The sequence below is a fragment of the Elephas maximus genome, chromosome 23 (genome assembly GCF_024166365.1).
Source record: "Elephas maximus indicus isolate mEleMax1 chromosome 23, mEleMax1 primary haplotype, whole genome shotgun sequence".
Taxonomy (NCBI): Eukaryota; Metazoa; Chordata; class Mammalia; order Proboscidea; family Elephantidae; genus Elephas; species Elephas maximus.
Genome location: NC_064841.1, coordinates 8,567,708 through 8,583,224, shown reverse-complemented (window position 1 = coordinate 8,583,224; position 15,517 = coordinate 8,567,708). Strand labels below are relative to the sequence as shown.

Here is a 15,517-nt window from a genome sequence, read left to right as displayed (position 1 = left end):
CTCTGCTGTACTGTTATATCAGGAGTTATTTTGTTATTATAGTTAACAGCAGGTTGAGTCTTCTACCTCTTAATTGTGTGACGCTCTTGCTCTCATTGACAGCCTTTATCTACCTCCAGGGACCCCGTGAGTTGATGTCACTTCACAGGGGTTGGGACATTACATTGCCATGCTTGACGCTGTCTCTGGGGTTCCACTAGGGCCTTTGTAATTCTAGTGTGTTTCTTGGCTTTGACGTCCCATATGCTCGTCCACCCCCCATCCTCCCCCAGAGTAGAATTCTGGCCTGAGAATCTGAAGGGCCTAAACTCTCATGTTGGCTCTGCTGTGAACTAACTCTTTGCTTTTGGACAAGTCACTCCACCTGTCTAAGCCTCAGAAAGGTGAAGCAGGTGCTCAGTAATCTGGATCATTGGTGATAACTACCATGTGGCTGGACTCCATAATGGAATACAAGATGGCGGTGGAATCAGACTCATATAGGTGGATGGACAACTAGTGTCTCCTTCTGTGTTGACCTCCAAAGAGGCCGTAGTTCTGGCTGGGGGATAAAGGCAAAGAATTGAGTAGTAATGGTACTTGTGAATTGAAAGAGTTGGCAGAGAATGTCATTAAAAATTAAGGGATTTTAAGTTTTTATAAAAGATAAACTGTTAAGTAGTTTCTAGTTTAATTGAACAAGTGGGAGGTGTAACCCAAACTGTGAGTTCATCAAGTTTGTGCCAGAACCAGCTCCTGCCCTTGGAAATGGATTCCTCGGATCCACTCGTTGGAAGAATCGCTCCTTAAAAAAAAGTCAGCTGGAGATCTTGACAAACTCACTGCAATCGTGACTCTTTCTACTGCAGAGAAATTCTCTACTGCAACTCAGTTATGTCCCCTGGTCACAGCAACTTCACTGATAGACTCCTCCATGCATACCCTTTGAACTCCTTCTGATTATTACTGTTAGTGGCATTTCTGAAGCTCTTTTATGTCTGCCAGTCTAATATCACAAATAGAAAATGGGCACTATATTCACTGTTTGCTATAATGATGAGTTTCAATCATCTATCTTTTTTTTCTTTTCTTACCCAAGTAAAACGTGGACATAGCCTCATTTAAAAGATTCCAATGATGATACACGTGTTAAATGCGCATGCCTGATTTCTTCATGTATTTTCCTTCTCAGGTTGTGTGGTGTGGTCAAGCACGTTGTCAACCCCTCAGAATGTTCTTCCCCTGAAAGATGCATCTTAGCCTACCTCTATGATCTGTACGTGTCATGTAGCCACCTCAGAAGTAAATTTGGAGACCTCTTCAGGTTGGTAAAAGAAAACCAGTCGCCTACAACTAGGGTTATGACTGTTTGGTAGTGACCCAGCCAATACCGTTACACTTTTTAGTAATGAAAATTCATTATAATTTATGTCTTTCAGGCAGTAATTTAAATATAACTCAAGATTTGTTTAAACCATAAATATTAAAATACATAGGGGCAATAAAAGACCATGTGCTATATATATATATGTGTGTGTATATGTGTATATATATATATATATATATGTATATATATATATATATATGAATGATCATAGAGGTTTTTTTTTCCTCAATTGAAATGACTTTAGGTCATAAAATACTCAACTCTGACCAATTTTATTTCTTCAACAAATAAAGGATTATTTTTTATGATTCTGTTTTTGTTGTAAGTTGTGCAGACCTACCAAACCAAACCCGTTGCCACTACGTCACTGCCAGCCCTATAAGCAACCTTATAGGACAGAGTAGAACTGCCCCATGGGATTTCCAAGGCTATAAATCTTTATGGAAGGAGACCACCACATCTTTCTCCTGCAGAGTGGCGGGTGGATTCAAAATGCCTGCTTCTCAGTTAGCAGCTGAGCACTTCACCACTGCGCCACCAGGGCTCCTTTATACATAGTACATTTAAAATAAGTTATACTGAATAATTGATGAATATTTTATATATTTTATATTTTAAATTTAAAATACAATTTGAATTATAAACTTTATGTAAGGTCCACTGAGGCAGCCTATTTGACTCCCAGTGCCCCTGCACTGTAGTACAAGTAGGTTTAATGAGTTAACTTAAGCAATGTGCACTGTTTATGTATGGTAATTTAGGGCCCCAGCAGTGGGTTGAGGGATTATTTAGGATCAGCGAAGTGGTGCATCACAGGGAGAGGCATTGTCTAAAGTTTCCTCCGTGAAAGAAATGGAACTGAAATGGAACTTTTTTTGGGAATATCTTGAAGTCAAGTGTCTGTTTGGATTTTGGGATTAAGAAAAAACAGAACAAAAAAATCCTCCTAGGTACACAGAGAGCTTTCTATTCGTATACTCATAAATCAGTGATAATAATTGCACCTGAAACACCAGCCACAAGGCTGTGTAAGAGGAACAATGGGAGAAATATACCACTACTCGCGTCCACTGCTTACTGAGCTCTTGCTGTGTGCCGAGCACTGCCCTGGCGCATTTTCATAAGGATCTTGAATTCTCACAACAACCCCAGGAAGTAAAAATGATGATCTCCCTCAACAAATGGTCATTCCTAGTGACGAGTTAATAAATGACGAAGCCTAGATTTGAATGTAAGCCTTTTTCATTCCAAGGTGTGTGTTGCTTTTGTATGCTACGAGATTTCTCTGATACGTGCAGTTTCAGATGGAGAAGGTCTGAAGGTTGTTTGCTTAATTTCGTGACTGTGGCAGAGAGTGGGGAAGAATCCAAGAGTGGTTTAGATGGCAGCTGGCTTTTTATTAAAACATAGAGGCTCATTGCAAAAGAGTGTAATAAATTAGACAGGAAGACTAGAAGGGTGAAGACTTCTCCTCAGCCGCTGTGTCTGGAGAAATCACACAATCCAGGCAGGAATAGGAGACAGGCTGCTCAAGAGGAGTCTTTCTATTGAAAGAAAAGTGGGGGCTGAATAAAAATTAGGAAGGGCAAACCAAATTATTTAGATTCCCAAAGACTGGCATGGGTAGATTTGGTAGAATTCGATGGCACATTGGCTAGAAGAAGGTTAGATTTTATGACTTGCAGAAGTCAGCTTTGTTAAGCACTCAAGCCAGTTGGGAGGCAGAGTAAACCAAGAATATGGTGCCAGGGAGGGAACCAGCAAAGAGTAAAGTTTGTTTTTGTTTCATGTTTAGTGGGAGTGTAAAACAAATGAAGAATAAGAGTGAATGAAAAGCTGACTGGAAAGTGTGGTAAAAATAAGACAGGAAAAAGATTTTTAAAAGCACTGGAGACGATCCAGTGTCTACCATTTTGAAAATTTCTTGACTCCGTAATGGAAATTGTATCCATCAGTGACTGCTGACAACCTGTCTGCAAAGAAAGGCAGGGAGCTTACTGGATTGTAATTATTGCCAGTTGGTGGGTGCCTGCAGGCCCGTTTGTCAGACCAAGGCATCCCAAGCATTATTTGACATTAGATTTACCTGGGAGAGCTCGTTAAAAATGCAGGTTAGGTACACTCACAGTGAGGCTTGGGAATCCGTATTTTTAGTAAGCCCCTAGGCGATTCTGATGGAGGAAACCTGAAGCCACATTTTGGTCAACATTGAACTGGGCAGTCTTTTCTTGAAGCATTTAGCAGTGGCTACAGCACCACAGTTCAGGGTAAAGAGCGATTTTTGAGGAAATCACTTCTGTCTACTATTTATGTAGCTTTACTTACCCCTATTCTTATGGGGTAAACAAAAGTCATTGTGTCACCTTAACCACAAATAAATGTGCTGCTAAAAACTTAACCCCCCAAAAATGACCTGCTGCTGCATAAAGGAGCTCTTGAATAGAGAAGGCAAATCCTGCTTCCAGATTTGTTTTCCACGGCAAGTAGGCAAGAATAACCCATTGCTGTCAAGTGGATTCCGACTCACAGCTCCCCTACAGGACAGGGTAGAACTACCCCCTAGGGTTTCCAAGGAGCACCTGGGGGATTTGAACTGCTGACCCTTTTGGTTAGCAGCCGAACCACTTCACCACCACACTACCAGGCTTTGCATAGCTAAGTTTATATAGAATCTGAGCTTTGAAATTAGCTAGCCGTCCTTTAGCCACATCCGCAGAGCAGATTGGAGGAAACGCTTTCCAGTTCTCTCGTCATTGTTGTTATTAGTTGCCATCGAGTCAGTTTCTACTCATGGCGACCCCACATGTGCAGAATAGAATGCCATAGTCTGTGTGGTGACCCCACATGTGCAGAATGGAACTCCATAGTCTGTGACTTTTCGGAAGCAGACCTCCAGGCCTGTCTTCTGAGGTGCCTCTGGGTGGGTTCAAACTACCAACCTTACAGCTAATGGTCAAGCACTTAACTGTTGGTGCCACCCAGGACAGAACAGGATTGGACTAGATACTTTCTAATTCCTCTATTAATATTCTGTACCTTACTCAGATGTCCTGTAGGGTCGCTATGAGTCAGAATTGACTCTATGGCAGTGGGTTTTTACCCAGATGTAACTTGCTGAAACATGAACTGTTTCCATGTGATAGACCAGGCTCTGAAAGAATCTCTTTAAAACTCTTGAGAAACAGGATAAATTTCTCTGAGTGACATGATGGTTTTTTTTCACTCCCGTGAAATTTGTGTATTTTCCGTTCTACGCTCCTAGGATGTAAGCTCCTGGAAGGCAAGGAACGTTGCTCTCTTTTTCACACCGTGCCCAGAGTACCCTTGGCACACAGGCCGTCACTGATACACTGTACTTAGAGAAAGAATTTTATAGGAGATATAATCAAGACGAAAACACCAGATTATTCCTGGTATACCTGAATCCATTGTCATTCTTAAGTAATAGCACTTTCTTATTTAAAGGCACTTATTAGAAGCCTCAGTAAATCCTTTGATTTTTAGAACATTTAAAATATTGAAAAGATTTGTAAAATAATTAAGGTTAGTAACCAAATGCCCTATTTCTGTTTTGTTCTTCTACCCAGTCATCAGCAGTTACTTATTGGGCAACTACTATGTTTCAGGTACTATGCTCAGTGCTGCTTACTAAGTCGCATTTAAGAACTCGTAATGTGAATCTTTTCTAATCAACACATTACAGTTGCATTCACTTCGTCGGTGCTGAAGTGAAATAAGTTTCTAGTTATTCTAGTTTGTTGTCGTTTTAACTCTTCTTCTTATAACCTCTAGTAGTGCCTGTTCAAAAGTAAAGCAAACCATATATAACAATGTGATGCCTGCAAATTCTAACTTGCGATGGGACCCTGACTTCATGATGGACTTCATTGCGAACCCGTCAGCCCGTAGCATCAACTATTCAATGCTTGGCAAGATCCTTAGTGACAATGCGGCCAGTCGCTACAGCTTTGTATGCAACACGCTCATGAATGTATGTATGGGTCATCAGGACGCTGGAAGGTAAGATGGGTTATCTTGGAATTCTTGATTAATCAAAGAGCTGCTGCCTTGATGCCTCCATTTGCAATTATGGCCTTTAGTAATTATCTGGGCTGACAATTGGCTGCTCTTTGCTGCTTTTCATCTTCCTTTGTTCCTGAATTTACATCTGTGAAACCCTATAATTGCCTTAATCTGTGGGACATCATTCTCTGGCCTGTTCTGTCATGACATGCTTTGGATCTGGTCTGTGAGTTACAGGATCGGTGTACAAAAACATGTATGACAAAATGTAGATAAAATATCTATATTTAATATAAATTGTATTCGGATTTAGCAAAGTGACATAGTGTCTTTAATTTTTTTTTTTTGTTGAGTACCCTTAAGGCGTTGGCTAAATGTGAATCTATAGATCAGATACATTTAAAGAGTTAAAAATATGCTAATTAACATCCTGGTGGCGTAGTGGTTAAGTGCTACGGCTGCTAACCAAAGGGTCAGCAGTTCAAATCCGCCAGGTGCTCCTTGGAAACTCTGTGGGGCAGTTCTACTCTGTCCTGTAGGGTCACTATAAGTCGGAGTCGACTCGAAGGCACGGGGTTTGGTTTTTTGGTTTGGAATTCACATCTGCACTAATTGTTGTTTATGGGTTAATAACATTAAATATTAGAAGAAATTTGAAGTGATTGACTTCTGCGTTATACCTCAAGTTCTGCTAGCTTGGTTGACAAGTGGCTATTTATTGTACCCATGAATCTAAGAAAATGAATGGCTTTTTCGTCCATAGTGAAATATGTGATCATCAAGTGTATTGCGTTGTGTTATTTCTGTTTTGTGTAAGGTTACTTCCTACTATTTTCTTTTTATTTTCTAGGATTAACGACATAGCCAATTTCTCCTCTGAGCTGACAGCTTGCTGCACTGTTCTGAGTTCAGAATGGCTGGGGGTTCTGAAGGCTCTTTGTTGTTCTTCAAATCACGTGTGGGGGTTTAATGATGTTCTCTGCACCGTCGATGTAAGTTTCTTACTTTGTTTAAAAAATGAACTGTGCATTTCAATATTTAGCTAGTAGGTCATTTTGTTTTTTTGTTTTAAATTGGCTCAGCCCTTAACTGAAATGTTGTAAAATATTTTTTCTTTCTTTGTCCAAAAGCAGTAAATCACAGTGTAGTTGCCAAGGACTAAACAAATGGGGGGGGGAGGGGGGAACTAAATAAAATGAATAGCCAAAACTATAGCAGAAATGCCAGGAGTGTCCTTGTTTTAACTGGTGATGGCCACTTCAGAGCTATTTGGTCTTGGTTCTCACTAAGTGCCTTGGGTTTCTCATGGCATGGGATGTAATTACAGCTTCAAAAAAAAAAAAAAAAAAAAAATTTTTTTTTTTTTTTCTCTTCTCTATTCAAGTACATAGTATACTCCAGTAATAGAGGTTTTGCCATGCTGCTTAAGCATGTCTGGGCCTGGATGCAAGGAGATGTCCACACTTTCTTAGTGATAGTATCTGAAAGGCATTGAAGAGATATCTGTACATATCACTGATTCCCACCAGTATCACATTGCATTCATCATGTGAGAATTTTTTAAAAATCTGTCTCGATTCTTCCTTTATTTATCTGTTTCTGCCTGCTGTCATGTCTTGGAGTAAACCATTTCATATAATTAATGTATCTTACGTATAGAAGAGCTTTTTTTATTTTTTTAACTACCTCCCAGTTGAAGGTTTGTTCCCTAATTCTGCCATCCCAGGATTGGGTGGACAATCCTGTATCTATTCTGTGGATAACTGTTAAGATTGTGTGTGTGTCTGTGTGTCTGTCCATCTGCCTGCCTATCTGTCTGTCTACCTGTCTATATATCCATCCATCTATCCATCATCCAGAAACCCTGGTGGCGTAGTGGTTAAGTACTACGGCTGCTAACCAAGAGTTCGGCAGTTCAGATCCGCCAGGCGCTCCATGGAAACTCTATGGGGCAGTTCTACTCTGTCCTACGGGGCCGCTATGAGTCGGAATCGACTCGACGGCAGTGGGTTTGGTTTTTTTTTAATCCATCATCGATCCATCTCTCCCATAACTGTGGCCTGCTTTTCCAGACAGAAAAGACCTAGATTTTTATCTTTATTTGACAGTTTCTTAACCCCTTGTTTGTTTTTTTTGGTTACACACACCTTCTGCTTTATTCCCTCATCTGTAAAAGTGAAATTAATAATAGCATGAACCTCACAGTGTTGAGCTCTCAAATGAGGTGAATTTTGTAAATTGCTAACCACAGTGCCTGGCATATAGTACAACTCAGCATGGAGGCTGCTGTGATGATTACTATGGTTACTGTTCTCTGCCAAAATCTTGTGAGATCTGTAAAGACTTCACTGTGACTAAATCGATTTTCCTCCTCTTTCTCTTGTCTTTGTTTTGTTATTTTTAAAAAAATTTTTTAAAAAATTTGGAAACTTTCAGGGTTGTCATTAAAACTAATTTAATAATATTAATCATTGTTTATTATCACTGGTGGGAATTCCAGAACATTAGTGAGGCTTGTTTTTCAACTAGAGGAACCCTGTGGCATTCCCTTGCTCCCTAATATTCTTGGCCTTAAATGACACACTTTATTGCATTCTGCTAAAAGGGATTTGTAGATTCTTACCTTTTTAGTTTTTTTTTTTTTTTATTATTTTAGTTAAATGTTCACGTAACACAACTCAGTATCTTCTGACAGCATTGGAATGCAGGTTAACCTCATTCTTTGTCTTAGAAAGTAAAAATAGGCCAGTTGTTGTTGATGGTTGCCATCAAGTCAGTTCCGACTCAGGGCGACCCCATGTCTGCGGAGTAGAACTGCTTCATGGCGTTTTCAAGGCTCTGAACTTTCAGAAGCCGTTCACCAGGCCTGTTTCCAAGGCACCTCTAGGTGGGTTCAAACCGCCAGTCTATCGACTAGCAGTCAGGCGTTAACTGTTTGGGCCACCCAGGGGCTCCTATCAGAAGTTGACCTAAAACCCAAACCAATCTAGAGAAGTTGACCTCGAGGTTAATAATAAAAAGCTACCATTTCACTCTGTGGGTTTGGTTTGGAATGTGAGATCTCGTCGGTATTGGCAACATTCTCTTAGATATTAGTCTTAGATATGACTTAAGAGGGTGTTAGGTATTAAAACATGTCAATGTTTTTCTTGAAGGTGAGTGACCTTTCATTCCATGATTCATTAGCTACTTTCATTGCTATTCTGATAGCACGACAGTGTTTTTCCCTGGAGGACGTCGTGCAGCACGTTGCACTTCCCTCTCTCCTCGCGGCAGGTAAGGCAGCATGCGGGTCGCCATTTTGTTATTTGCTCATTCCATTGGTGGGACGGGACCCACCATCAAAAGACAGTAAAAGTAGCGTTTGAGGGAACATACGCTGGGAGGTGGTGTGGCATCAAGGTGGAGACGGTAGAACTACCATACCAGTTTTATACCAAGTAATAATAGATCCCAATAGAAAAAGATTGAACCCTGCTGTTTTATTATATTTTAAGGATGCAATCAAGTTTCTCAGAAAAGCAGTCAGTATCTTAACTTTCTACTGTAAGCTGTGTTTATTTAAGTTATTCCGGCAAAATAAGCTTAATTAAGAATCCTGAAGACTCGTACTTGGATATGTTAAAAAAAGCTTGGTTTTAAAATCCTCTCTCCCTAGCTTGTGGAGATGCGGATGCCGAGCCTGGAGCAAGAATGACATGTCGACTGCTGCTTCATCTCTTCCGTGCTCCCCAGGCCTGCTTATTACCTCAAGCATCAGGTGAGCTGACAGCTGAAAAATCTCTGATTGCACTTTCATTTGGAGTTATAGGTTCTAAAGTGACCCAACAGCCTGGTCCATCCTGATTTTGGTGGACTCACTTTCGGGTGATTAAGGCGTGAGATAATGCCCCGGAGACGGCTTCCAGCACTTTTCACTGATTATGTAACATCAGGATACATTGAGAAATGCAAATCAGGAGTTAAAACACAATAAAAATACCTTTGGTGTTAGGCAAAGCCATGCCGGTGGGCGGGATGAGCCTCTGCTATACTGCGTATATTGGCTGTGAACCATACCATAGCAGCTTAGGGCAATGGTGATTCACTTATTCTTCTGCTAAGGTGATAGGAATGAGGTAAGAATTCTACGGGTGTTAAGGAAGACCATTCATAAAGATCATTTCCATATAGGTATGTATATGTGTGTGTGTGTAAGAATCAGTACAGGTATATGCAAGTCCTTCTAATCTTTTAGGTACATGTCCCTAAGACATCTTTTTAATAATTGAAAAGAAAAGATTAAGTAGGCAATCCTGGCAGTGTTTCTTAGTGAATACAGGAAACATCAATTAGAGCTAGCTAATGGCAATTAAGTGCCCACAGCCTGCCAACGAAAGGCCCTGCAGAATATAAATGATTACAGGAGACAGTTTGTGATGGCGATGAGCCTATTGAATGTTTGTTGTTGTTCTCACAGGCAAACCTTTCCCTGGAATAAGATCGTCTTGTGATCGACACCTCCTAGCCGCTGCTCACAACAGCATCGAAGTGGGAGCTGTGTTTGCTGTCTTAAAAGCAATTATGATGCTTGGTAAGACTATGCTGTTAGAAGCTTCATAGCTGGTCACCAGAAACTGAGGCCACATAACTTGTACTTGGGATTAAATCTAGTTAATATTATTAGAAATGTTTAGAAATTTTCTTGGTTTTCCCCCAAACTCAAGTACAATCAGACTCTCTGAGGAGTCTGTCCCTTATCTGCAGTGACTTTGGGGAAATGTAAACTAAACACTTCTTTGTGGTATTTTATTGCAGGATGTCTTGTTCTGATGTAATGTAGATCCTCAGACTCACAGAGCCATTTTGTCTTCTTTATGCTGGCAAAAATCACCCTTTGGGATGGTCAAGGATGGCTTGATCATCTCACCTGCCATTTTGAGATACATAGATTGGTTGACACCAAAGTCTTAAATTTCAGCTGGTATGAGAACAACAGAAAACCTGGGCTTTGACCTTAGTGTTTCTGCATCAGTTGTGACCCTGAGCAAGCTTGTATTATTCTGCCTTAGTTTTTCATGAATCAGGTGATAATTTCATTGATATCAATAAACCAGTATTTGATAAAAAAAACACCCAGACCTACTACTCTACAGTATTTGATAGCACAATACATTTTGCTTGTTTAATTCATAATATCTAAGATGTCTTTTAAATTCTTACCGATGCGTATTCTCCAGGAGTACTGGTCCTACTTTTATTGTTCATTTACAGTGTAAGACCTTAAGACATTTTTATCTGTAAATCATTAAGGATTTGAATAATTAGGACGTCTTGAACTCTGACTACCTAATTCCAGCTTTGCAGTCTCTGAGTGGTACAAACGTTTAAGCACTGAACCACTAATAGAAAGGTCAGAGGTTTGAATCCACCCAGAGGCACCTTGGAAGGGAAGTCTGCTGATCCTACTTCTAAAAGATCACAGCCATTGAAAACCTGGTGGAGCACAGTTGTACTCTGAAACACATGAGGTTGCCATGAGTTGGAATTGACTCAACAGCAACCGGGAATTCCAATTTTGGGTACGCACTTTGGCCTTGGCTGAACAGAGTTACCTCTTGTGTCCTAAAAGGGCTACTTTTGATTTGGATGGAGGTTACTGAGTGGATAGAAGTTGCTGTAGGTGAGTCTTAAAGAGCATATCTGAAGATAAAACCCAATAACTTCGTTTTATACTCCTGCTTGAGACACATTTCTTGGCAACACTGAGGAGGACAGCACACTTTTCATAAAACCAACTATTAAGCATTCACCTTTAAAAATATTTGTACATGCATATATATTCATTTGGAATGCCCATGAATTTTTTAGGGAAAAGGGAAGGGTAGAGCCGTATGGAGGGCTGTAGCTTCTTCCCTGGGTGTACAGCCAACATTAAACGCTCATTTCAGTAAGTACAGTTTCTTTATCTGGATGATGTTTGAAGGGAAAGATGGTTGGTCAGTTCTACCTAATGAGTAAATACAGGAACTATGGAGTCACAGACTGATATTTTTTACTGTGTTATCTTTCGTGCTCACCAGAGAGACTAGCAAATGCTGGGTTTTCAATAAACCAATGTTGTAAATGTGAATGCATGAGTGACAAATATCTTAATGCCAGAAACAAAAATGGTTTGTTTGGCCATGAGATTTGTAGGACTGGTTTCATCTCTTTAAATATCCAAATAACCATATTTGGACAGACATGCATAATCACCCTTGGTCTTTTAATTGGTCTCAGCTCTCGATGGGTTCTACAGCATTCTATGCAGTGGAGGAGGGGTCTTCAGACCTGAGAAGTCTCAGTCAGGCTAATTGAATGTTAGCAGAGCCTTGGACCAGGGAATCACTGAACATCTGTTTGTTCTGTTGTCTCTAAGATGCCAGCAGATTCTGACACAGCCTCCCAGACCTTCTCTGTCATCCCGCTGGCCTGTGACTGGCAGACATGTTTGTTTGTTTGTTAAAGTTTTGCAGACGTTTTAATTTTCCTACTTCACCATGTCCTAACCAATGATCCCTCAATTCCCACCTACCAGGATCCATCTTAAGTTAGGCAAATGGGAATGTCGTATAGAATTTGGGTTCTGATTTCTGTGGTAGTTTCACTTGACGCATAGAGAAAATTGCTGACGTCACCTGGGGTTGGAGAAAGCATGCTAAATTGGTACTTATAAAAATTGGTCTCTTCTCTTCCATGGTCTCGGGAATATCTAGCTCAGTTGGTTAACACAGCTGATAAAGAAAATGTACTACATTCTACTTTGGTGAGTAGCGTCTGGGATCCTAAAAGCTTGAGAGTGGCTCTCCACTGGTCTCACTCCGTCTGGAGCAAGGGAGAATGAAGAAAACCAAAGACACAAGGGAAAGATTAGGCCAAAGGACTAATGGACCACAACTACCACAGCCTCCACCAGACTGAGTCTAGCACAACTAGATGGTGCCCAGCTACTACCATAGACTGCTCTGACAGGGATTGTAATAGAGGATCCTGGACAGATCTGGAGAAAAATGTAGAAAAAAATTCTAACTCACAAAAAAAAGACCAGACTTCCTGGCCTGACAGAGACTGGAGAAACCCTGAGAATATGGCCCCCAGATACCCTTTCAGCTCAGTACTGAAGTCACTCCTGAGATTCACCCTTCATCTAAAAATTAGACAGGCCCATAAAATAAAGCCAGACTGAAGGGGCACACCAGCCTTCGGGCAAGGACGAGAAGGCAGGAGCTGTCAGGAAAGCTGGTAGTAGGGAACCTAAGGTCGAGAAGGGAGAGTGTTGACAAGTCATAGAGTTGGCAGTGAATGTCACAAAGCAATATGTGTACTGTTTAATGAGAAGCTAATTGGTTCTGTAACCCTTCATCTAAAGTACAAGAAAAAAGAAAGAAAGAAAGAAAAGGTTTGGTCTCTCCTCCAGATACCAGATAGCTCTTTGAATGAGACAAACTTGTGTGTGTGAAGTGAAGCTTGTGTTTTTTATATTTGTATTTCTGTGAGAAATGTATGATACCAATGAATTGAAATGTATTGTTTACTCTCCCCTCTCCTTACCACTTTATAAGTAAATATTTAGCCATTCTGAGCTTTTCAGATTGTTAGCAGTGGCAGAACTTTTCCTTGGTTGACCTGTGGGTTTTAAAAGGCTTTTTGCACTGACCTGGGCTTGTTTTCGCTCAGTTGTGGCGGGCAGTGAAGACCTCAGCTCAGTTCATTTGTTGGTTCCGGGAAATTCTCTCGTTCAAGGCTTATGCTCCTATGGGTGAAAAGACAAAAGTGAAAGGCTATGTTGTCATTTGGCAATTCTTATTACCAGTTGTATTATTCACCCACTTTAAAGACGTGACTGCCATTTGTCATGGCAAGAGGTTGATTTCTAGCTCTCCCCCGACCGCAGAACTTTGTTACCTGGGAAATCTTTTTCTTAGCTTCGTTTCACTGAGTATATTAGAGGTTGTTCAGGTAAGGCTTTCTGATTTAGATGTTTACAGAGAGGAGAGTGAAAGACATGGGCTATTCAGTGAGTGCCCTACTTCACAGGGCTTCCTTTAGTGTGCGTTGCCCGTTTCCATTCCCAGGGACATAAATTTCTTTTGTCAAGAAGTTGGTAGTAAGGTGGGCTAAGGCAAAACTTTTCTCTTGACCTGTGGATAGCAAATAAGTCAATGTCAGAGAAGAGATGAAAAAGGAACAGCTAGAAGGGGTAAGATACCCATTTTCTTCCTTGTCTATAAGTCACATGAATTTGAATACATTCATGCTTGAATACTGGTGAAATCAATGTTCTGTGATTATTGAGTGTGACTCATAGTGACCTTTTCAAGTTTGGTGAACCCAAAACCCAGTGTCGTCAAGTCGATTCCGACTCATAGCGACCCTGTAGACCGAGTAGAACTGCCCCATAGAGTTTCCAGGGAGCTCCTGGCAGAGTCGAACTGCTGACCCTTTGGTTAGCAGCTGTAGCACTTAACCACTACGCCACCAGGGTTTACAAATTTGGTGAAAGAGTAATTCTGTAAGCAGAATTGGGGGTGTGCCTTTAGTTTGCGTTTTCTCACTTCTCTGGGTTCTTGCGTTTATTCATCCATTCACTCTATTGCTGAACAACTGGCTCTGCCATCAGGGTACCGTTCACATATTTTAAATCCCCGAGAACTAGACTCATCGACTTCGTAAATATCTGGCAATATTTTTGAACTGCTGTGGTTTTGCTTTTGTGATTCTGTTATTCAGGAGACGCCAAAATTGGCAATAACAACGTCAGTTCTTTAAAGAATGACGACTTCACCGTGAGGGGTTTACGGCGCGATGGGAACGCCGATGACATCTGGACTGCCTCACAAAACTCAAAATCCTGTGGGAAAAGCATTTCCATAGAAACGGCCAATTTAAGAGAATATGCTAGACACGTCCTGAGGACTATCTGTCAACAGGTATTTAACTGACAAATGTTAATTGACCTTTAACCTTGAATGTGCAGCGCCCCTTTCTGAGACAGCTGCTCACTTCTGTAGGAAACTTGTAGATAGGTGGTAACTTTATTTTGAAATAATTTCAAATTTGCTGCAAAGTTGCAAGAATAATAAAGCGAACTCTAGTATACCCTTTACACAGGTGTTTGTTTTTTTTTTTTTTTATGTTTGGCCATGTCAGCGCTATAATTTTGTGTGTGAGAATGTGTGTGCACATCTCTGTTATTTATTTTTATGAGCTGTTTGAGAGCAGATGGCTTACATCATGCTCCTTTACTTTTTAAGACTTCAGTCTGTATTTCGTAACATCACCGAAGTGCGGTTACCAAAGATCAGAAAATTTCATGTTGATACAGTACTGTAAAGGCCCCTTTGCAGTTTTGCCAGCTGTCCCAGTGATGCCCATCACTGCACCGTTTTCCTCCTGCGGTTCAGGCTAAACCTAGGATTATGGATTGCATTTGGTCGTCAGGCATCTTGTTGCCTTTAATCGGGAACAGATATCAGTCTTCTTCTTTGATAGCATTGATACTTTTATAAAATACTGGCCAGCCATCTTACAGAATGCTGTTCTTCCGTAGAGATTTACCTGTGGTTTCCTGTGCCTTAGCTTCAAGTGATGCTTACCTGGACAGGATACCACAGAAGTAAAGTTGTCTCCTTCTATCATATCTGAAGGCACAGGATGTCTCTTCGTTCCCTCATTGAAAAAAAAAAACAAACCCATTGCCGTGAGTCCCTTCCGACTCAATAGCAACCCTATAGGACAGAGTCAAACTGCCCTACAGCGTTTCCAGGGAGCACCTGGTGGGTTCAAACTACCAACCTTTTCGTTAGCAGCTGAGCTCTTAATCACTGCGCCACGAGAGCTCGCTAGTGATGTTAATTTTTTAGTGAAGGTGTCTCCACTGTGTAGTTACTGTTTTCCCCCTTGCACCTAATAAGTACTCTTTGGGGAGACACTTTGAGACAATGTAAATATTTTGCTCCTCCTAAGACTTCATAAACTTCATATGCTATTGACATTGAAAAAAATCTCCATGATTTATCACGCTAATATGTTACTAACATCATGAGCCCAGAGTTATGCGGTAGTGATAATGTTGATAAACCAAACCAAACCTGCTGCTGTCGAGGC

General features: G+C 40.8%; 2 protein-coding genes across 13 annotated transcripts in view; one reads left to right on the top strand and one right to left on the bottom strand.

The window, feature by feature from the left end:
- Positions 1–15,517, top strand: part of MED12L (mediator complex subunit 12L) — a 361,451-nt gene that overhangs the window by 283,456 nt on the left and 62,478 nt on the right. For all 6 annotated transcript variants that reach the window (XM_049867828.1, XM_049867831.1, XM_049867829.1 and 3 more), the window contains 7 exons: positions 1,172–1,303; positions 5,159–5,386; positions 6,240–6,381; positions 8,545–8,665; positions 9,048–9,149; positions 9,849–9,962; positions 14,141–14,340. In XM_049867828.1, coding sequence (XP_049723785.1) covers positions 1,172–1,303; positions 5,159–5,386; positions 6,240–6,381; positions 8,545–8,665; positions 9,048–9,149; positions 9,849–9,962; positions 14,141–14,340 — 1,039 coding nt within the window. The remainder of the gene's footprint in view (positions 1–1,171; positions 1,304–5,158; positions 5,387–6,239; positions 6,382–8,544; positions 8,666–9,047; positions 9,150–9,848; positions 9,963–14,140; positions 14,341–15,517) is intronic.
- Positions 1–15,517, bottom strand: part of P2RY12 (purinergic receptor P2Y12) — a 52,710-nt gene that overhangs the window by 24,152 nt on the left and 13,041 nt on the right. For 5 of the 7 annotated variants that reach the window (XM_049867847.1, XM_049867844.1, XM_049867848.1 and 2 more), the window contains exons 2-3: positions 13,316–13,551; positions 13,068–13,163 (exon numbers count right to left, since the gene is read on the bottom strand). The gene's annotated coding sequence lies outside the window, so the exon portion shown is untranslated. The remainder of the gene's footprint in view (positions 1–13,067; positions 13,164–13,315; positions 13,552–15,517) is intronic. The other 2 variants (XM_049867846.1, XM_049867845.1) reach the window with 1 other exon arrangement.